Source organism: Triticum aestivum, chromosome 5D (assembly GCF_018294505.1).
Source record: "Triticum aestivum cultivar Chinese Spring chromosome 5D, IWGSC CS RefSeq v2.1, whole genome shotgun sequence".
Classification (NCBI taxonomy): Eukaryota; Viridiplantae; Streptophyta; class Magnoliopsida; order Poales; family Poaceae; genus Triticum; species Triticum aestivum.
Window position 1 is genome coordinate 442481197 of NC_057808.1, and position 23976 is coordinate 442505172.

At 42.4% G+C, this 23976-nt stretch overlaps 1 protein-coding gene across 1 annotated transcript; it reads left to right on the forward strand.

Moving 5' to 3' along the window:
• Nucleotides 1-393: 393 nt before the first annotated feature.
• On the forward strand, nt 394-1674 carry LOC123125396 (uncharacterized). The gene is made up of 3 exons (XM_044545897.1): nt 394-939; nt 1033-1110; nt 1329-1674. The coding sequence occupies exons 1-3, from the start codon at nt 535-537 to the stop codon at nt 1443-1445; spliced, it is 600 nt and encodes a 199-aa protein (XP_044401832.1). The 5' UTR covers nt 394-534; the 3' UTR covers nt 1446-1674.
• Nucleotides 1675-23976: the final 22302 nt, after the last annotated feature.

The following is a 23976-nucleotide window of genomic DNA, read 5'->3' on the forward strand; positions in this document are numbered from 1 at the left end:
CATACTACTCCCTCCGTTTCTAAATATAAGCAATTTTATAAATTTTAATATGTACTACATTTAGATGTATGCACACATATTTTAGACTATAAATTCATTCATTTTGCTTCATAAGTAGTCCGTATTGGAATATAGCTCTTCCTTTCATTCGTTTCAAAAGGAAAAGATACCCAGCACGTCATCCGGCAAACGTTCCCCGAGAACCCCGCAAAAGAGCATCGTCATCATGCATCTATCCATCTCAGCGCCGCCGAAAGCCATCCAAACGAAGACCAGGCAAGGCCGAGACTGCCCTCGGCCATCTTGCCTGCGCCCCCACGTTCCCCACGGGCAAACCCGTCCATCCACGCCTCCACGCCGTGCCCAGAGTTACTAGCCGTTGTTACTAGTCTGAACCCTCTCTCCCACCCCTTCAAATTCGAACCCCCCAAACCGCTCGCGAAATCCCCAAATCAACGCCTCCTCACGGCAATCAATCAAGCAATCATCCATTCACCCCGGGAGAGGCGCGCGCGGGGCTCCTCGTCCACTCCGATGGCGTCGGAGGCCAGGTCCGGGGGCGCGCGGCGGGTTCCGCTGCGGCCGAGGGACGGCAACGCGGCCGCCTCCCCGTCCTTGGGCGGCGCCGCCCTTGCAAAATCGAAGGCGAAGGCGAAGGCGGCTGCTGCGTCTCCGCCGTCGGTGAGGTCGTATGCCGGCAGGGCTGAGGTTGAGAGCAGGGCGGCGGCGGTGGTGAGGGAGAAGGAGGTGTCGCTGGCGGAGGAGCTGGAGAAGGCGCGGGAGCGGCGGGGCCGGCTGCGGGCCGCGCGGCAGGTCACGGAGCGGGCGCTGGCGGAGGCCGACGAGGCGCTGCGGCGGGAGATGCGGGAGTGGGAGCGCCGGGCGGACGAGCAGCGCCGGGTCGTGGCGGAGCTGATGCGCCTCATCGGGATGCCCGAGGTACGGTTCCGTCTGTTTCGATTCCGTTTGGTAGACGTTCTGCCGCTCGATTCTCAAGTTCTGTGGGGATGATGCTGATCGTGGCGGCGGCAGGTGTATGTTCCGGTGGAATCGCTGAGATCAAGGGAGGAGAGGAAGAGGAAACAGGGGACCGCGTCTTCAGATCCTCCGGTAAATGCTCTCTGCTCCCCGTTCTTATTTTCACATCACTGATTGGCAAAAATTGTGCCTGAATCTAACACATGCTTAAATTCATTGAGAAACAAAAATATTCCTGAACTGAATCTCACACGCTTAAAATTCGTTTAGAAATCAGGATCCTATACTGTATTGTTTGCCTGGACGAAATGCTTTTTATTCTGATTCGAAACTCCATTCACATGTTTCAGGGTCCGGTCACAGTGGCTTCAACATTACTAGAGGAAGAAGCCGGAGCAGATCCCTCCGATCAGGGACTGCTGGCGACGCCGACAAGGGAAGCGACAACCGAAAGCAGCAGCACTTGATCCCTTTCTTTGCCACATTGGCCTGTTTCAAATTGTTCTGCGCAAGGCCTCCGAATGAAATCAAATGGCTTGTTTGGTACTATCTGCTTGCGTCCATACATGATATGGGATGGTTTTGAATGTTCAGCGTATAGAGAACTTGTATGAATCGCTCGTCTACACATGACTTCCTTCTCTATTTTTTCTTTCGAGCAAAGGAAAGGAGCCCAGGCTCCGAATCTCATTTTCACGGAACTGAAAAAACAATCACCAAGAAAGGGAGGAAAAACTATCGCCCCAAAACAGCACGCCCGCAGCAAAACTAGCTTGCCGAGCTAAACAGACTCCCCAGGGGACAAAACACAGGGGAACATCACTCTCGGTATACACAAGACAGCCACACCTATGCTCAACAGATCAGCAACAAAACGAAGCACTAACTGAAACCGCACCAAATCATAGTAAAGAACTGCAACTCAGCAGCTTCTCACCAGCAGTAGCATCAGGCCCATCCGATCCTAGGAACAGCCAGCGTCCAAAGAAATCATGAGCCACCAAAAAAAAAAAAAGCACCAGCATGTTTGCCGCACTGCGACATGGGTTTCGCCCCCTTGGTTTCTGCCGTCCAGACCAGTAGGTAAGCCAATGAGCTATTTAGAATAACTACACCAGTAGGATCTAAAGGACAATAATGCCATTAAAACATGCACTATTCCTGGTTTTCCCCTTGATTTCCCTTTTTGTTGGGAAGAATAATTGTGTGTCTGGAGTATATGAGTTTCCTGAGAAGCAGCAGCAAGGTGGAGCCAATACCCGGTGAGTGTGACCCGGGGCAGCTACCGGGCCGGGGCTCACTCGGCGGCAAGCTGGTGTAGATTCGTATGTGATATGATCCAGTTGTCAGCTAATTTTGGCGTGATTTGCCCGGACAAATAAAAATGCTTGGGCCTTGCTTCTTGCTTCTAGGCCCAACTAGCTAAGCATAAACGGCTGTGTTGTTTCTTGGGCTAATGGCCGCACGCTCGCCGCATAGAGCAGCCTGCTGCTCACGATAGGCCACATAGTGCACGAATCGCCAACGAAAATGGGACTTCCTATATGATGCATTCAGCGTCAAAGCGGGCAGATCCTATTCCCCTTCGGGGTCGGGGGATAGCGACCAAACGCATATCCCCGCCTGCAGGAATGGACCGGCCCGTTAATGTGTCTTCGCGTTTGTACTGTCCGTCTTGTTTATTGTTTTTGTTTTCCTCTTTTCCTTTTCGTTTTTGTTTTCTTCTTTCATGTTTTTAATTTTCCATTTTTTATTTTCTCAAATTCACAAATAAAAATGCATACACTTTTTTAAAATCATGAAATGTTTTCGAATACATGAGATTTTTTCAAAATGTAGAATAATTTTCAAATTCACAATCATTTTTGGAAACTTGTTGACTTTTTTTTTTCAAATTTGAGAATAATTTTTGAAAGTCCTGATTTTTTTCAAACTCGTGATTTTTTTTGAATTCTTTTGAAATTCATGCACATTTTTCAAAGTCACCAATTTTATTTAGATTAGTAAATTTGTTTTGTATGCATGAATATGTTTTTCAAATTCCTGAACATTTTTAAAATCGAAGAACGTTTTATGAACTTCATGAACATTTTTGGAAATTCGTGAATATTTTTCGAACTCAGGACAACTTTGACATTCCTTAACATTTATTGGAATTCACATACATTTTTTTAGAATTCGTGAACAGTTCTTTAATTTCATGAAAAATTTTAGATTCATGAATTTCTTCTGAAATTGGAGAACATTTTTCGAAATCATGAATATTTTTTAATTAGAGAATTTGAACTCACAAACATTGGTTGAACAGCATGAACATTTTTTAAATGTTTATTTTACATTTTTTTAAAAAAGGCCTAATTTGTGAACATTCAAACACGAACATTTTTCACAATTCAAAAAATCCAATTTTTTTTAAATCAAACAAAAATATTAAAGGAAAAAAACAGGAGTTCTGGCCCACAATGGGCCTGCTGAAATGGCGAATTCATTAGTAAGGGTTATCCCTTGCATAAATCATTTCCCACTTTCTCGGGCGCTTACAAATGGTGCACTGTAGGCATGTGACTTGTCGCAACCTTTTTCCCCCTCTTTTTTTTTGCATAGATTCACTTATTCAAAATGGTTTGTCTCTTGAATCGCGCGTCCAAATTTCGACTCGTTTCACCGTTGGGTTTGTCACGTCGAAATATTCGAACAAGATCCCATTTTAACGAGGTTCGCGATTTTTTTAAAGGAAAAACCGAAAAGCGAAAAAAAGAAAAATCAGAAAAGAAAAAAAAAACAGCAAAAAATCCAGAGTCCGGAAGCGCAGTTGCGTTCTTTTTTCCCTTTTTCCCCTTTTGAGAAGCACATATTTTCCCCCCAAAAGCATAGGAACCAAATCTATGCTTATCGTGGAATCACATATTTTGTCTCTTTTCGAGAAGTACAACTCTGCTTCTCAGGGATGCAAGCAAAGTTGTCCTTCGAGAAACAACATTCTCTGAAACCTAAGGAGACCAGATAAAATCGAAAATCCAAAAAATAAAATATAAATCATCTAAAATCCAAAAACACATATAGAAAAAACCAGAGGAAGCGCCCAACATGCGACACATGGCGGCGGCTGAACGCACCACTTGGCACGCTCTTACATGGACTGATTCATGTTACCTTCGTTCGCTCGCATCCTGTGTTGAACAACCACTACTTCATGAAGTGAGCGTCCAATAGGGTTTACCGATGAAACAACGTCTGTTGTTCTTCTCCCGCCCAAATAGCCAACGAAACACCGATAGGCCTAGTACTCCTTTTCTGGATTTTTTCAGCTCGACTTAAATGATCATAACTTAATTTAAATTCACAAAGTGCTTACCACACATACTGTGTGGTAATAGGACTAGTACTCGACTCCACAGTTCGAGTTGTTCAAAAATCCTGTCTTTAGATGTTCTCAATATTTCCAGAAACAATTCTACGTGTGAGCAAGTGTATTCCATGTAATGTGTAATGTTTTAGCAACAAATAGTACTTCATCGAGCAATACAAGAAGCACACATTTGTGTATTTGAGATATCAAATAGTACGCTATTTGAGATCAAAATATTTATCGTATTCGATGCCAAAAAAAAGAAACAAAGGTGTATGTACTACATATAGAAATACGTGTATTCAATACAATTATTAGGAACATATATCACACTCGTATGCATCTATATGCAAATATGTCTGACTGACTGGGAAAAAAGTCGAGCGGCATCTAGGACCATCTTGGTAACGTGCAAACAAAATACACAATATGTAAAACCCGGCAAACTTGTAGTTAAATTGGATAAGATGAAAGAATTTCCCTTAAACGGGGCAATCTTTGGCAAAAATAACAAAACATTGGGTAAAACACAGAATTAACTCTTTGTAGAAATTTAAAAACTTTTCCGGGAACAATTCTACACGTGTGCGTTGTATTATACTTATGTGCAAGGTTTATTTAGAAATAGTACTTTAGCATCTGAGCTTTAAAAAAGACAATTTGTGTATTTGCAGTATCAAATGCCACACTATTTTTAGATCCACATATTTACCCTTTTTGTGTATGTACGACATATTACACACAAGAAAAAAGTGTATGTACCACATATTAAAATATGTGTATTAAATAATTTTATAGGCACATATGCCACGTTCATATGCATCTACACGTAAATAAGGATATAGTATAAAAATTTGATATTTTTTTACAATCCAATCGGGTTCCATGAACCCGTCCTCTATTAGCCATAAACTTCGAAGTATTGTGACAGATTGTGGCACTAACACTTCTTTTCTAGGCAAAACTTATGCATAAACATCTGTATGTACACACCTTTAAACGGAACTCCGCAACAACATCGCTGAAAATCTTGACAATACGTGGAAGCTTGTAAAATAAAATATGCAATTTGAATAACTAGTACATGACCAGAATTTTCACACAAAATTTGTTGTTGACAGCTCAGAGAGAAATAACAGTTGACAAAAAGTAAAATTAAGATATAGGATATGAAACCATTCAAATTTAGATTTAAAATAAATAAATCAGGAAAACTATAGTTTCATGCCCAATATGTTATAGTAAAATACAAGTGTACATGAAAAAAAGGTAGAACTTTATATTAGCAAAACAACAGTGGATGTCATTGCGATTTTGATGGGAACACTACAATCTTCCCAGAAATTAATCTTAGGTCATGTCTTAGAAAAATTAGGTTCTTAACAAGGGCACATGGAACTTAATTATATTGTAAACTGGGTAAGATCTATAGCTTGCACTTCCAAAGTAATTAGTTATGCACGCAGAGTGAATCCAAATATTTGAAACCTTGTGAGCTGAGGCGCAATGCTGCCACTTTCTCAACCGCCCACTTAAAAGTGCTCAGTTTTCATGCTTCAGTCTTTACTTTTGTCATTTTCTTATCTACCCCATCCGTTCGGAATTCCTTGTCGCAGAAATGGATGTATCTAGACGTATTTTAGTTCTAGATACATCCATTTTCAAGACAAGTAATTCCGAACGGAGGGAGTATATTGTAGGTACGCTACATCCTCAAGGGTATGGTGCAAGGTCCTACCATCCTTGTTTGAAATAAAATAATGGCTTTCCCACAGACATCACATACATAACTTTTCAGATGTCACTTGTAACGATGAACCTAAAATAATTGAGATACCTAGCGGATCAGGCAAACCCTAGATATAGCTAGAACCAGAGAAATAAAAAGATGTAAGTAAGTATCGTTGCAAAGCATATAACGGTCTATGCAATAGATGACACAAATCTAACCTATTGTCGTTACCCATATATGATCACAAACTTGATATTTGTGATTCCTATGCCATTTAAAATCAAGATGACACAAACACAACATGAATGGAGTAAGTGTTCACATATGATTCACAATCTAAATTTCAAAACGAAATAATGACGGGTTTTCCAAATGTGTTTCCCAACTTGCCATACATGATTTTCGTTCTTGCCAACCAAGAGGGTTGAAATTTCTAGGAGAGCATGAAAACCCTAGCTAGACCTAGGAAACCATGGATTTGGTAACTAGACAAATACCATTAGTTCTAAAATTCAGTGGGCTAACTACCACCACCGTTGAAAATTGAAAACGACATAACCACCGAGTATGAAATTTCTACCCTTTTTGTCGCTACCCGTCATCATGAAAATGATATATGTTAGTTTTCTTTCATAAGCTATAAACCTTATCTAGAGGTTGCAGGGTCTTAATTTTGTCCTCACTTTTACCATTGATCGACTAATGGTGATCCACAACATGACATATAATATTTGTGGCGAACACGTACATCAATATTTTGCAGAATATGTAAAGCCTAGTTACAACGGAAACTGGCATGGAATAATGAGATACAATCTAATTTCTATAATCTAATAGCGCCACAGATCAAGATACAACAAAAAACAACATCAAATAATAACAGGACAGATATGTACGTACCTTGTCATCATAGATTTGGTTTCGGCTGAATCCAGGAAAGTGCCCGAAGAACCCCGGACCTCATAGATTTAGTTTCATTCAAATCATGCAAGTTAGAGTCCAAAACAAGGGCAAAAGTGTTTGGAAAAGTAGATACGACGGAGACATATCAACTCCCCCAAGCTTAAACCTTTGCTTGTCCTCAAGCAATTCAGTTAACAAACTAAAAGTGATAAAGAAAAACTTTTACAAACTCTGTTTGCTCTTGTTGTTGTAAATATGTAAAGCCAGCATTCAAGTTTTCAGCAAAGATCATGAACTAACCACATTCACAATAACATCTAGGTCTCATGTTTACTCATATCAATGGCATAATCAACTAGCGAGCAATAATAATAAATCTCGGATGACAACACTTTCTCAAAACAATCATAATATGATATAACAAGATGGTATCTCGCTAGCCCTTTCTGAGACCGCAAAACATAAATGCAGAGCACCTCTGCAGATCAAGGACTGACTAGACATTGTAATTCATGGTAAAAGAGATCCAGTCACAGTCATACTCAATATAAATTAATAGTAATGGATGCAAATGACAGCGGTGCTCTCTAACTGGTGCTTTTTAATAAGAGGGTGATGACTCAACATAAAAGTAAATAGATAGGCCCTTCGCAGAGGGAAGCAGGGATTTGTAGAGGTGTCAGAGCTCGATTTTGAAATAGAGATAAATAATATTTTGGGTTGTATACTTTCATTGTCAACATAACAACCAAGAGATCTCGATATCTTCCATGCTACACACATTATAGGCGGTTCCCAAACAGAATGGTAAAGTTTATACTCCCCCACCACCAACAAGTACACTCCACGGCTGGTCCAAAACAATGGGTACCGTCCATACCAACAACAGTCCTGGGGGAGTTTTGTTTGCAATTAATTTGATTTGATTTGAGCATGGGACTGGGCATCTCGGTTACCGGCCATTTTCTCGTGAGTGAGGAGCGGAGTCCACTCCTCTTGAGAATAACCCACCTAGCATGGAAGATATAGACAACCCTAGTTGATACATGAGCTATTCGAGCATACAAAACAAAATTTTATTTGAAGGTTTAGAGTTTGGTACATACAAATTTACTTGGAACGGCAGGTAGATACCACATATAGGAAGGTATGGTGGACTCATATGGAATAACTTTGGGGTTTGTGAAAGTGGATGCACAGGCAGTATTCCCGCTTAGTACAAGTGAAGGCTAGAAAAAGACTGGGAAGTGACCAACTAAAGAGCGACAACAGTCATGAACATGCATTAAAATTAATAAACATTGAGTGCAAGCATGAGTAGGATATAATCCACCATGAACATAAATATCGTGGAGGCTATGTTGATTATGTTTCAACTACATGCGTGAACATGTGCCAAGTCAAGCCACTCGAATCGTTCAAAGGAGGATACCACCCTATCATGCCACATCACAACCATTTTAATAGCATGTTGGCACGCAAGGTAAACCATTATAAACTCCTAGCTAATTAAGCATGGCATAAGCAACTATGATCTCTAATTGTCATTGCAAACATGTTTCATTCATAATAGGCTGAATCAGGAACGATGAACTAATCATATTTACAAAAACAAGAGAGGTCGAGTTCATACCAGCTTTTCTCATCTCAATCAGTCCATCATATATCATCATTATTGCCTTTCACTTGCACGACCGAACGGTGTGTATAATAATAGTAGTGCACGTGCATTGGACTAAGCTGGAATCTGCAAGCATCTGATACAAAGGAGAAGACAAGGTAATATGGGCTCTTGGTTAAATCAACAATAATGCATATAAGAGCCACTTCAACATTTTCATCATGGTCTTCTCCTCTCGACCCCCGAAGAAAAGAAAAGAAATAAAACTATTTACACGGGAAAGCTCCCAACAAGCAAAAGAAGAACATGAACTATTTTTGGGTTTTCTTTTAATTATTACTACTACAAGCATGGAAAATAAACTAGCTAAAAGCTACAACTATTTTTTTGGTTTTTCTTAAGGTTTTTCAAACACACAAAAAGAAATCTTAAAACAGAAAATAAACTAGCATGGATGGTACAATGAAAAAGTATGAGCACCGACAGCTAGAATGAGTGTGTGAACATGAATGTAATGTCGGTGAGAAATACGTACTTCCCCAAGCTTAGGCTTTTGGACTAAGTTGGTCTATGGCCACGGCTGGCCTGACGGATATCCAAAGTTGTAACTAGGGTCGTACTGAGATGCAGCAGCTACTGCCCTCTTGGCTGCAGCTTGGAGGCGTTCTGCTTCCGCCCTCCTCTCGTACTCGTCTGCCTCCTCCCTAGTTATGACATATCTCCCCTTTGCCTGAAAGTCAAATAAAGCAGGAGCAGGGAGAGCAATATGGACAGCGCGACGTCTGTCAAAGATTCGTCGGTACTGGAGAGGCTGTTCATTCCTCTCAATAAACTGATGGCGAACCATAGCATTGTAATCTAGATAAGTAGGAGGCAACTCCATATCATTTTCACGAATGGGTACCTCAAGAAAATTAGCTAAACGGGTTGCATAAATTCCACCAAACAAATCTCCGCTAATACTGTTATGATGCTGCCTTCGTGCAACAATAGCCCCCAAGTTATATTGTTTATCTCCTAACACAGCACTCTTGAGGACACAAAGATCTGGAATGCACATGTGACAGGCTTCATCTTTACCATTAATACATCTACCTATAAAGAGAGCAAAATAATGTATAGCAGGAAAATGAATGCTCCAAATGGTAGCTTGCGTGATTTCTCTAGATTCCCCCACAGTTATGCTAGCAAGAAAGTCTTCATATTCAGATTTGCGAGGTTCACTAACATTACCCCACTGCGGGAGTTTACAAGCAGTATTAAAATCTTCTAAGTCCATGGTATAAGATTTATCATAAAGATCAAACAGAACCGTGTGAGAATTGCGTGATGATGTAAATTTAAACCTTCTCACAAAGGAATCAGTTAGGTGGTAATATTGAGGGCACTTATCTAACAAGAAGCCCTCGAGTTCAACATTACGCACATACGCGTCAAATTCATCCTTAATTCCTGCTTGGACCATGAAATTTTCTGACGGTCATTCACAAGGCCGCACTTGAGCTTCTCTTGGTAGTTCATAGTCCTGCTCACGTATCGCGATCCTTGGTTCTTGCTTCTTCGAAGAACCACCTTGGTACATTTTCCTAAACATATTTCTTCCTCTGAAAAATTTCTGAAATTTTTAGTAACTGCAAATAAAAGTGAACCAAACTCAACAAGACTGATAGCAACTACTCCCACAAATGCCTAGAGACTATATCATGCATTAGAACTACTTGGGACCATATAAATTTGACATGCAAGCTCAAGAACAGGGTCACCTAAGCAGCAAAAAATTTGCAATAAATAAAGCACTAGAACAAAAACTAATTGGAACATTGGAGGAGTCACATACCGAAGAACAATCCCCCAAAACAATTTTGTGAATGGAGCTTTGAGCAAGGAGATCGAAAATCGCAGCAACATGAGCTAGAACACGAGTTTGAGATAGGTGGTGATTTTTTCTGGAGGAAGACGGAGTGTGTGGGTGCAGGAATAAGTGGAGGGGGCCACTAGGGGCCCACGAGGCAGGGGGCGCGCCCTGGACCCTCGTGGCCAGGTGCTAGCTCCCCCTGATGTGTTCTCAGTGCCAAATATTCTCAAATATTCTAGAAAAAATCATATTTCAATTTCGGGGCATTTGGAGAACTTTTATTTTCGGGGTATTTTTTATTGCAAGGGTAATTCAGGAAACAGACAGAAAAATACTATGTTTGCTTTATTTATTCTAAATAACAGAAAGTAAAAGGCGGGTACAGAAAGTTGTGCTTTCTAACTTCATCCATCTCATGCTCATCAAAAGGAATCCACTAACAAGGTTGATCAAGTCTTGTTAACAAACTCTTTCCGAATAACATGAAACCGGAGAATTTTCGAATAACACTAGGTTACCTCAACGGGGATATGCACGTCCCCAACAATAAGAATATCATATTTCTTCTTGACAGTAGGAAGAGGAAATTCAAAACCTCCAATAGTGATTGTTGAAATTTTTCCAATAGAATTGATACTTTGGACTTGAGGTTGTTTTCTCGGAAAGTGTACCGTATGCTCATTACCATTAACATGAAAAGTGACATTGCCTTTGTTGCAATCAATAACAGCCCCTGCAGTATTAAAAAAGGGTCTCCCAAGAATAATCGACATACTATCATCCTCGGGAATATCAAGAATAACAAAGTCCGTTAAAATAGTAACGTTTGCAACCACAACAGGCACATCCTCACAAATACCGACAGGTATAGCAGTTGATTTATCGGCCATTTGCAAAGATATTTCAGTAGGTGTCAACTTATTCAATTCAAGTCTACGATATAAAGAGAAAGGCATAACACTAACACCGGCTCCAAGATCACATAAAGCAGTTTTAACATAGTTTCTTTTAATGGAGCATGGTATAGTTGGTACTCCTGGATCTCCTAGTTTCTTTGGTATTCCACCCTTAAAAGTATAATTAGCAAGCATGGTGGAAATTCCAGCTTCCGGTATCTTTCTTTTATTTGTAACAATATCTTTCATATACTTAGCATAAGGATTTATTTTAAGCATATCAGTCAAACGCATACGCAAAAAGATAGGTCTAATCATTTCAGCAAAGCGCTCAAAATCCTCATCATCCTTTTTCTTGGATGGTTTAGGAGGAAAAGGCATGGGTTTCTGAACCCATGGTTCTCTTTCTTTACCGTGCTTCCTAGCAACAAAGTCTCTCTTATCATAACGTTGATTCTTTGATTGTGGGTTATCAAGATAAACAGCAGGTTCAATTTCTACATCATTGTTATTGCTAGGTTGAGCATCAACATGAACATCATCGTTAACATTATCACTAGGTTCATGTTCATTACCAGATTGTTTTTCGGCATCAGAAATAGAAATATCATTGGGATTCTCAAGTGTGTCAACAACATGTTCGCTAGAAGCATGCAAAGTCCTATCATTTTTCCTTTTCTTCCTCTTAGAAGGACTAGGCACATCAACATTAGTTCTCTGAGAATCTTGCTCAATTCTCTTAGGGTGGCCCTCAGGATACAAAGGTTCTTGAGTCATTTTACCTCCTCTAGTCATAACTCTAACAGCATGATCATTTTTCTTATTATTTAATTCATTGAGCAAATCATTTTGAGCTTTAAGCACTTGTTCTACTTGAGTGGTAACCATAGAAGCATGTTTACTAATGAGTTTAAGTTCACCTTTAACTCTAGACATATAATCACTGAAGTGTTCAACCATATAAGCATTACGTTTCAATTGTGTACCAACATAAGCATTGAAGTTTTCTTGTTTAACAATAAAATTATCAAACTCATCCAAGCATTGGCTAGCAGTTTTATAACGAGGAATATCACCTTCATCAAATCTATAGAGAGAATTTACCTTTACTACCTGTGTCGGGTTATCAAGACCATGTATTTCTTCAATAGGTGGTAAATTCTTAACATCTTCAGCTTTAATACCCTTTTCTTTCATAGATTTCTTTGCCTCTTGCATATCTTCAGGACTGAGAAATAGAATACCCCTTTTCTTCGGAGTTGGCTTAGGAGTTGGTTCAGGAAGTGTCCAATTATTTTCATTAGTCAACATATTATTCAATAACAATTCAGCTTGATCAACAGTTCTTTCCCTGAAAACACAACCAGCACAACTATCCAGGTGGTCTCTGGAAGCATCGGTTAGTCCATTATAAAAGATATCAAGTATTTCATTTTTCTTAAGAGGATGACCAGGCAAAGCATTAAGTAATTGGAGAAGACTCCCCCAAGCTTGTGGGAGACTCTCTTCTTCAATTTGCACAAAATTATATATTTCCCTTAAGGCAGCTTGTTTCTTATGAGCGGGGAAATATTTAGCAGAGAAGTAATAAATCATATCCTGGGGACTACGCACACAACCAGGATGAAGAGAATTAAACCATGTCTTAGCATCACCCTTTAATGAGAATGGAAATAATTTAAGGATATAGTAGTAGCGAGTTTTCTCATCATTAGTGAATAGGGTGGCTATATCATTTAATTTAGTAAGATGTGCCACAACAGTTTCAGATTCATAGCCATAAAAAGGACCAGATTCAACCAAAGTAATTATCTCAGGATCGACAGAGAAATCATAATCCTTATCGGAAATACAGATAGGTGAAGTAGCAAAAGCAGGGTCATATTTCATTCTAGCATTCAAAGACTTTTCTTTCAGTTTAGCTAATAATTTCTTAAAATCATATCTATCATTGCAAGCAAGAAAATCTCTAGCAGTTTCTTCATCCATAACATAACCCTCAGGCACAACAGACAATTCATATCTAGGGGGAGAATCTTCATCATCACTTTCATCAATATTATCAGTTTTAATAATTTCATTCTCTCTAGCCCTAGCAAGTTGTTCATCAAGAAATTCACCTAGTGGCACAGTATTATCAAGCATAGAAGTAGTTTCATCATAAGTATCACACATAGCAGAAGTGGCATCATCAATAACATGCGACATATCAGAATTAATAGCAGAAGCAGGTTTAGGTGTCGCAAGTTTACTCAAAACAGAAGGTGAATCAAGTGCAGAGCTAGATGGCAGTTCCTTACCTCCCCTCGTAGTTGAGGGATAAATCTTGGTTTTATCGTCTTTCAAGTTCCTCATAGTGACCAGCAGATAAAAATCCCAAGTGACTCAAAGAATAAAGCTATGCTCCCCGACAACGGTGCCAGAAAATAGTCTTGATAACCCACAAGTATAGGGGATTGCAAAAGTCTTCGAGGGTAGAGTATTCAACCCAAATTTATTGATTCGACACAAGGGGAGCCAAAGAATATTCTCAAGTATTAGCAGTTGAGTTGTCAATTCAACCACACCTGGATAGCTTAATATCTACATCAAAGTATTTAGTAGCAAAGTAGTATGGAAGTAACGGTAATAGTGGCAAAAGTAACAGTAGCAGTTTTGTAGTAATTGTAACAGTGGCAACGGTAATATAACTAAGCAAAGAGCAATATGTGAAAAGCTCGTAGGCATTGGATCGGTGATGGATGATTATGTCGGATGTGATTCCTCATGCAACAGTTATAACATAGGGTGACACAGAACTAGCTCCAATTCATCAATGTAATGTAGGCATGTATTCCGAATATAGTCATATGTGCTTATGGAAAAGAACTTGCATGACATCTTTTGTCCTACCCTCCCGTGGCAGCGGGGTCCTATTGGAAACTAAGGCATATTAAGGCCTCCTTTTAATACAGTACCGGACCAAAGCATTAACACTTAGTGAATACATGAACTCCTCAAACTACGGTCATCACCGGTAAGTATCCCGATTATTGTCACTTCGGGGTTAACAAATCATAACACATAATAGGTGACTATAGACTTGCAAGATAGGATCAAGAACTCACATATATTCATGAAAACATACTAGGTTCAGATCTGAAATCATGGCACTCGGGCCCTAGTGACAAGCATTAAGCATAGCAAAGTCATAGCAACATCAATCTCAGAATATAGTGGATACTAGGGATCAAACCCTAACAAAACTAACTCAATTACATGATAAATCTCATCCAACCCATCACCGTCCAGCAAGCCTATGATGGAATTACTCACGCACGGCGGTGAGCATCATGAAATTGGTGATGGAGGATGATTGATGACGACGATGGCAACGGATTCCCCTCTCCGGAGCCCCGAACGGACTCCAGATCAGCCCTCCCGAGAGAGTTTAGGGCTTGGCAGCGGCTCCATATCGTAAAACGCGATGAATCCTTCTCTCTGATTTTTTCTTCCCGAACGCGAATATATGGAGTTGGAGTTGAGGTCGGTGGAGCAACAGGGGGCCCACGAGGCAGGGGGCGCGCCTCCCACCCTTGTGGACAGGGTGTGGGCCCCCTGGTCTTGATTCTTTCGCCAATATTTTTTATAAATTTCAAAAATATTCTCCTGAAGTTTCAGGTTATTCCGAGAACTTTTATTTCTGCACAAAAATAACACCATGACAATTCTGCTGAAAACAGCGTCAGTCCGGGTTAGTTCCATTCAAATTATGCAAGTTAGAGTCCAAAACAAGGGCAAAAGTGTTTGAAAAAGTAGATACGACAGAGACGTATCACCAGCAGGCAGAACTAAGATTACGTCTCATTGCGCCTAAAAATGAAAAAAAGACAATGACAATGCCCTTACCTCCTCTGGTCATGGAGGTCTCCAACGACTGCTCCTAATCATTCCCTGCGGCATCATGATCACCAGACGCGGGGGCTTCAGGCACCACCGGTAGAACCCCAAGCCACACCGACCTCCTTGATTGAACGGGCGGGCCTGAAGGGGTGAGACTTAGGTGGGGAACATAGAGAGTATCATGAAGAAGCAGAGTATCATCAAGAAGCAATGCCAAAGACATAGGCAGAGGACTTACCAGCCTTTCACATGGACGTTATGCTTCTGCGGCGGCTTCAACACCGTGACAGGGACCGCCTGCACTAGAGGCGCCCAGAGCCCCAATGGGCTCATCGATTCTCAACGATCCTTGTTGTTGCTCTTGAGATCCCACCGTGATGGAGGAAGCCTCTCCGCTGTGGCCCCTATTCAGACCCCGCGAAGGTGAAGGCACGGTGGTGTCCTCCTCGCCTATGGCCTCTTCCTCCTTGAAGGACACGTTGTCCTCCTCCTTGGCATCATCGCCTATCTCCTCCTCGCAGTCGGCATCGGTTCCTCCTCTTTGGTAGTCGCGACAGCCATGCTCACCTCCTCTTCACGGGCTACAATGACCTCCTTCTTCTTCTTGGAGGGAGCATAGCGGGCCACGGGGCCCTCATCGGGAATGGACTCTAGCAGCCTTGCCATGGCCAGTTCAAAGATCTGCCAAGGAACTGGGGGGCTCCAACATAACCGACAAAGGGCACGAACTCTTACACGACCAATTATTCCCTTTAGTGACCCAGTAAAGGAGCATAAAGGATTCTCGCTTTTTCCTAGGGCTGACCCCGAGTTATTGAACCCACAAGAGGAAGGCACCCTTAAAGTCAGGGGTTTCTACCAAGCTTTTGCAAGCCTATTAGTTCCAACTTTTGACCTGAACAAAATCAAGTTGAAACTGAAAACACTTATAATAAAAATAGGCATAGGTATAAGGACTTTTCTTATAACCATATATTTGCGAACGAGATCATCATCTTATATCATATATCTTAAAATTTACTAATTGGAGGCACCTTTCGTGCCTCCACGTTAATTCACATCCACAAGATTAATTTAGCCATTATATTTAATATTTAATGGTCACGATATATTAGAAGACTCTGCCTTATCTATACCTACTATTAAAAGGAGGAAATATTCTTGCTCCCAAATTTTCGTCCATTTTCGTACATCAATACCAGATTTTCATCCTTTTTCCCGAGTCAACATTGTTCGTACGTTGGTCAACTTTTTTATTCATACATGCTCCCGCTCCGCGCATGGGCCAGGTGGCCACACTAGGCCTCAGCCCGCCAGCGCTAGGCTGCTTGCACGTTCTTGACAAAACGAAAGAACTAGGCTATCAAAAAGGAAGGAAAAAGACTTGCTCACGTGGGGTTGGGGGATCGGGATTGCAACTTGAAATATCATAATTTGAGAAAATTCAAAATTATTTTGGATTTAAATCTATCAATATTCTTTGTATTTTAATTTTCTAGCTAATTTAAATTTGATTCGATAGTTTGAAACTTATCCAAAATATTTAGGCTGCAAAAGTTTCGATACCAACCAAAAATTTGTAGTAATTTTGAAATTTGAGTTGCACTATCTCTAAAATGAAAAACCACTTTCAAAACCGACTTGCGCGTTAGAAAATCTCAGTGAGATTGGATGCAATCTAAATGAACTCCAAATGTTTCCTCATAATGAGCTTCTTCATATACATACGCCGACACACGAGATCCCTCCCCACTACCACCCACCGCATGGACATGTTTATTCAGATTGTTAGAACCACTCCTCATAATGAGGAAGTGTCTGAACAACTCCTCCATTTGCATGGGGACCTAGCATTGGTACACTAGGGTTGTGTAATGAGGAAAAAGTCAATAGACAACTTTGAAATGGCAAAGTGGCGGTAATGATAGAAAGAGCGAGAAGTAGAGGGATTATAATGGGTGGCTGAAAATTGGCGGGAAAGAGATGGGGAAGAAAGAATATACAATAAAAGAAAACTAAAACTGAAAAATATACTTTGTGTATTATCTAATGCAAAAATGCATGGAAACAAAATCCACAAGTGTAAGCCGAGTGTTTTTATCAAGCACTTGGCTTACATTAGGGCGTATTTAAAAAGAAAATGAAATATGTAAACGGAGTGTGCCATTAGATGGTACTCGGCTTATTGCAATTGTCGTCATGGAGCCGACAAGTGCGATGAGGATGGCCACGTGGCAAGTACTTTGCTGAGCCTCTGGTGTAAGCCGAGTGTTTTTTTCCGTTCTATGCCGAATTTTCTGTATAAACCGAGATATTTTTTGGTGGGTGCTCAACTTACGCTTGGCTGCCCCGAGGACCTTGCCAACAAATATTATTTTGAGGGTGCTCAGCTTACTCTGGATTATGCCAAGTTTCCTATATAAACCGAGATATTTTTTGGCGGGTACCAATTTTCTCTGGGTATGCCGAAGTAAGATAGGGGAGGGAGGGGGGGTTACAACACATCACATACTCGCCTATCCCGAACTCCAGTCATGGAAGGTAAGAAGATGAGACCCAAAGCAGCTAGAGCGTGTCACGACCAATGCTAGGCACCTCCATCATGCGGCCACGATCCGGGACAGATTAAGAGCCTAGAGGAGTGGGCAAGTGGATTGTAGGACTAAACAGGACCGGAGGAAGAAGCCACGAAGGAAGCGATGGCGAGTTCTACATTGCACCCCGAATTCCCACGTCTTGAGAAGCCGCCCAAAACCGAGCACGACGTCTGACATTGTCAATTCCAACACTGGAGACACCACGAGAAACCAAGACAACACTTCTTGAAGGGGACGATGTTGGTATGCTGCCGTCATTCGATCCGGGCAACCGGACCTAGTGTTTGCCCCAGTGCTCGAAGAGGGACACAGGCGAAAGGCCATGTCAATGCCCCCCCAAAAGGGGATGACATCCTCATGTGTCGCCGATACCAGCATCGGTAAGCTGAGTGGAGATTTCACCCTGGCCTTTGACACCTCTTCAATCCTACAATCATATGTTTGGTTGGTCATAGATCACTTGCTGTGTACCATTCATTGTGATTTAGATAGCAGGGCTGGCTGCAAAAATATAAATTAAAATAGTCATAAAACATTTTTCGCTTCCAGACTGTTTTGAGGTCTCAAGCTAGTAATGGAAACCTAAAATCGACCAAGGGCTGTCTAACAAAACCGTCTTTAAAGCCATGTTGTGTACGCGCAAGAGATAGGTGGCTAACACGGGTCGTGGGGCTAGCGCAGTTAACTAGGAAGGACATGCATTTCAATGGTTTTCTGACTGGCAGCACCCTCGTGCTTCACTGAGATGCTAATGGCATATTGTGAAAAGATTATTTCAATTGTTCGCCGAGATCAATGTTGCTTCATCGAGTATTTTTAATAATCAGCGTATTGCGATTTTCGTGTAGTGGAAGTAGATTCTACAACTGTAGCATTACAAGTTTATTAGTCTAATATAGTTTTTTAATGAGAAAGAAAAACATTTTTCAAGAATGAGAAAGAGTAATTTTAATGGATGCAAACTGAATTTATGACATCACTGAGAGGAAATACATATGGTTAGTAGGTATTAGTGAGTAATTATACGGAGAATTATGAAAATGATTTCCCTCCTACAAATAACGTTACCATGCATGTTTATCCAAAAAAGCGTTTACTTCCATTCTTAGCTAGCAGTCACATGACCCATCCCTTACCCCGCTCCATTGCTATAAAATCCCCACCATAGACTACAAGCAATCACACAAAACGAACAGTACTTAGTTACACATCTCTAGCTCCAACGAATCCAGAAAGATGGTGTCCTCCTCTGGTTCCACTGCGTTCACCCTCCCAGCCGACTCGTCATCGTCTTCCAACAAGGAGGTGCAGGTAGGCACGTTTAAGTGCAGGTTTTGCCCATCCACTTTCAAGACCGTGCGGGGGCGGGCCAGCCACCAGAAGGTGCACCACCACAAGCCGCGCATGGAGCGTCGTCCCGCTTGGTCCCTGCCGCGCATGACCTGGGCGCCGTCGTACGCCACCTACTTGCACAACGCTCGCCTGCATGCCAACCTGTTTGCCGCCCACTACTACCCCAGGCCTTCATGCCGCCTTCGTTGCCATGGCAAACCGGCACAAGCCTTCCTCCGGCTCAACCATCTTCTGCAGTGTTGGTGCAGGCGGCCAGCGGCTACCCCGGGACCGGAGATGGAGGTCACCTGGCACGCCAGCAAGGGGTGCGTCAAGTGAATCAGGAAGAGACTACTGCTAACGGGATTGATCTCACTTTGAAGCTCTAGGATTAAGGCTTGGATTGTTTTGGGGTCACCTAAATGTTTAAATTGTTCCGCTAAGTTATCTGAATTCTGTATTTGATTCACTTTACTTTAGCTATGCTCAATCGTATTTGCCTGCGATTCAAAGATGTGATCGATTGATGTACCCAGCGATCGAAGTGTAATTCAACCAAATGGTTACATCGGGATGGTTTTCTTATAATGTGTCTATTGTTATTTGGAAGGATGGTCCATCTGTTTAAACTGAACACTGATATGAGTTGGATAAACTCATGGTATGGAACTGGGTCAAATTATTTAGTTCTCAATCCAAGGGAGTTGTACAACACGAAGTAAGTACTTCTGGTCTAATCTTTTTATGCAGAGCATGTTTCCAAGAATTTGGTCGAGTTTTGCTTCTTAACATCACCCTTCCCAAAAGTGCCTTATTCCCAATGTACATCAATTGTGGAGATATATCTAATAAGTCCCGGATTTATAACGGTATATGGTCAATCATATGTGATATGGACATATTCGATTGTTTTCATCTCTTAGATTCAGGTATGCCATGCACCTCACCCAGGGGCAGCAAATGTCCACTCTTCGTGAAAAAGTGCATGTTCCACTTCTCGAACATTGTATTAGACAAAAGAAAATATGAACGACAGAAAATAAAAGTGATATTTTCTTATATCTAATTAAGTTGCTTTCAGAAGAGCATTAGATTAGTTTAGTGAAAAATGTGATGGGCACTTTTACGAAAATGCAACTGTGTGAAAAAGTGTAAGCTGCACCGAGGATCAATTTTTTTTGCGCCATAAAAATTCCAGACCTCACTAAAATATCCAAAATTACAAAAATAAATAAATCAGATTTCAATGTATCACAATTTTCTGAAATTTAACTAATTTTACCCAACTTCAATTTGTTTGCAATAGCGAGGCTACAAAAATTTCAGTACCCACCAAAATATAGTTGAGATTTTTATACATGAGTTGCACTTTCACTAAATTGAAGTACCGCTTTCAAAACCGACTTTGATACGAGAAAATTTCGGTGTGCTTAATTTTAAATCTACAGTGAACACCAATGGCTTCCTCAAAGTGAGCTTAGTCACATACACCGGCAAACAGGATCGCTCGTGCACCTACCATCTGGACATGTTCATTCAGATTGAACATTTCGTGATGTCCTCCTCCAATCCATTCAAGGAGTTACCGAAGCCATCAATATGGAACGATTTATGTAAGGATTGCATGAAGAAATGCAATACCGGCTATTGTTTTATGACTTCACAAACTTCCTAGAAATGGCGAACAAGGCCCTCCCTGCTTGAAGACAAGCATCACACAATAAAAGACATTCGCAAGTGCAAAAAGCCGGCACTAGGAAGCTCAGGAAACAACAAGCCCCGTGTTTAGGAACCACCACTGCAAGAGTATGCTGCCCCACAACTTCCTAGAACCCCAACACCTGCACCCCAACCCAACTCAAAGCAAAACCAGAATGACCGCTTTGCCCACATCACTTGTTTTGGTTGTGGTCATAATTCGTATTGCACCCCACAATGCTTGCTCCACAATGGCCTGACATGAACATATTTCATATTTGACACGAACAATGTCTGATGGCAAGCATCCTTCAGTCTAGACCACATCATTTTCCCAGCAAAAACATCGCACATGTAGACCTGGGTGTGGCGGTTCTAAATCTGTAGCACATCGCAAACGAGGTGAAGCTTACCTCCACTTGCAGGTACCTGCGGGGGGCGGGGGGGGGGGGGGGGGGTCCTGGTGGACGGAGGCATTTCCGCAGCGGCCACGGACTCCAAGTAGCATCAGCAAGGTCAAAGATGGAGACCACGATGACTTGTCCGATCGGCAGGAATGACTGACCTGATTTGGTCTTCAGGTCTTCGTGGAACAATGTCTACACTCTGTCCACCCCGACACCCCAGAAGGCGACACTATAAGATAAAGCAAGCTGCATCATGGCCATGTAATTCCTGGAGTCGGACTGTGAGGACAACACGATGTAGCCAAATAGCAGCCCCCGCATCTCGTCTAGCATAATAGCAAGGTCCTTGGCAAAGGAATGGATGATCCACTGTCCGTCGACGTCCATGTACAGTGATCTAATGTAGGCCTCCCCGAGTTTGTTTTTGGCCGACGGGTGCGTGATGGTGCCGCACATGAATGGGTTGAGCAGCTTCAAAGATTGGGCGCCTCCTATGGTAAAGAAGGAAGGGCCTTGCTGCCATTGCGGAGTCACAAGTGAGATCCTCTTCTTGAACAAATCTAACCCCCCCTTTTCTTTGTTTATTTCTCTATGAGATGTTATCCACCAGCAACAAACCGACGTAACCCTCGACTAAGAAGCAAGATTTGGAACCCCAGTTCTGAGAGATTTCATCCGCTTCCCAGATGCACAACTCGCGGAGAAACAAACAGAGAAAAAGGGGAAAATTTTAGATTTTTTCAAGAAGAGGAGCTCACTTGTGAGTTTGCAATGGCAGCAAGGTCCTTCCTTCTTTACCATGGAGCTCTCTTCTCCTCAATCAACAACCATGAATAAAACAGGGGACAAACAAAGCATGGGAAAAGCAAAGCGGATAGTTGTGATGTCTGTGATCTGTGTATTGGGGAGGAGAGAGTGGCGGGGGTTGCTCTGGCGAACTACGTCGTTTCCTGGAGAGGAAAGTGGAGGGTTGTGGCTCCGCTGCGAAGGAAGAGGAAGGTGGAGTGGTGGCGGCGTTGCTGTCCGGAGAGGAAACCAGAGGGGTAGGGCGACTAGTTGATATGGGGGTGAAGGCAACGCGATGGGGTGGTTGTGGTGCCGGTGGATCTTGTAGCAAATCGGGGTGCAGGAGGTGTCGGCATCGAGAAGCTAGCTTCGGTCTGGCGGCGACTGTCATGAGAGTTTCATGGGATGGGATCGGTGCAAGTTGGGTGCAATAGTACACAACCGGGACGTGGTGGCGCGTGGAAGGAAACTAGTCAGAGAGGAGTGGCAAGATCCACAACGGCAGGAGGCACTGGGTGTAGTGGGGTGGTGTGCGTGGCTCAGATGCTCGTGCAGCACCGAGGCGGTGTGTCTTGCGTGGTGTCTTGTGAAGTCGGCGTCATAGGAAAACTTCGGGACCGTGGCCGCGGATCCAATGGCGGGGAGGCGCGGGGAGGGCACCGACATGGTGGGAGGTAGAGAGGGGCGACACAGCTGGTGGATCATGGGGAAGGTTACCCGGGGGAGGAAGAACATGGGCGGGGATAATGGGGTTGGTTGGGGTTGAGGTGGGGGACGATCATGGAGAAGAGTAGTGGGAAGTGGGCTGGGGGCTGGATTTTCCCCCTGGTTTCTGCAGCACGGTTGGGGTGCGGTGTCAGTATTTGGTTTGGGGTGGAGTACAACTCAATTTCGTTGTATAGAGTAAGCGGATGTTTTATTGTATATGGTGTGAAGGGGCGCTTTCGAAGCTCCAAGAGTGGCTGCAAGTGCATCACCGATAAGGCATGCAACCTCCTATGCACCTTTGCCAGAAGCTCCTGTTGCGCGACTCCGCAGACTGTATGAAGACGACTCTGCTGGTGGGACCACCATCGGATGTAGTCTGTCGAGTTAGTGTGGACAGTAGCTCCCACATCTTGCTTAGCATAATACCACACTCCTTGAAAAAGGAATGGACGACCCACCGTCTGTCGATGTCCATGTATAGTTATCTAATGTAGGCCGCCATGAGCTTGGTGTTGGCCAGCGGGAGCACGATGGTGCTGCATATGAATGGGTTGAGCAGCGTCACGAAGGCTGTCTCGTCCACCAGTGCCAACCATGATGCCGCACATAACGGGTTGAGTTTTCATGACACATCCATGATGCGGCCCTACAATCTCGGACTTCTTTGAATAGTGGAGGGTGCCGCCATGGTCTCAAGGAAAGAGAGTGAAATTGATTGCTGGCTACAAATTAGGTGGTTGGTGGCTGGCCAAGATGGAGATGATCTAGCAATGATCACGATCCTGGATGGTGAGAGGGGGGAGTGCTAGTTTTGCATAATGAGAAATGTAAATTACACTTTCTTTCACAAAACCTCAACTTAATGAAAAAGTGCAAGTTGCACCATTGAAATTTTGCTAACTCAAAAATTCTAGATCTCACTGAAATATCCAAATTTCAGGAGATTAAAAATTCTTTTGGATTTTGATCTATCAAAATTCATGGGCACTGAGTAACTTTATCTAATTTAAATGTGCTTTGAATCCGCTCGCTTCAAGTCCATCGAGCCTAGCCTCGGCCGCCTTCCGCCTCGGCAAGTTCGTCCAGGATGTCAACTCCCTCCGATCTCCTCCCACCGCCAACTGTAGTCCTTGTGTATACTTCAGTGAGGGCATCTACTACTTCACCAAATAATTCATCTGACTCTCCAAGACTGGTCTCCTGCCCCGAACCCTCTTCCCCGAGTTTAACTC

Excerpts from the sequence above, each read along its gene's own strand:
- LOC123125396 (XM_044545897.1), top strand. The coding sequence starts at position 535 with ATGGCGTCGGAGGCCAGGTCCGGGGGCGCGCGGCGGGTTCCGCTGCGG. Across the intron at positions 940-1,032 it reads GCCTCATCGGGATGCCCGAG|GTGTATGTTCCGGTGGAATC; the intron begins GTACGGTTCCGT and ends TGGCGGCGGCAG. Across the intron at positions 1,111-1,328 it reads CCGCGTCTTCAGATCCTCCG|GGTCCGGTCACAGTGGCTTC; the intron begins GTAAATGCTCTC and ends CACATGTTTCAG.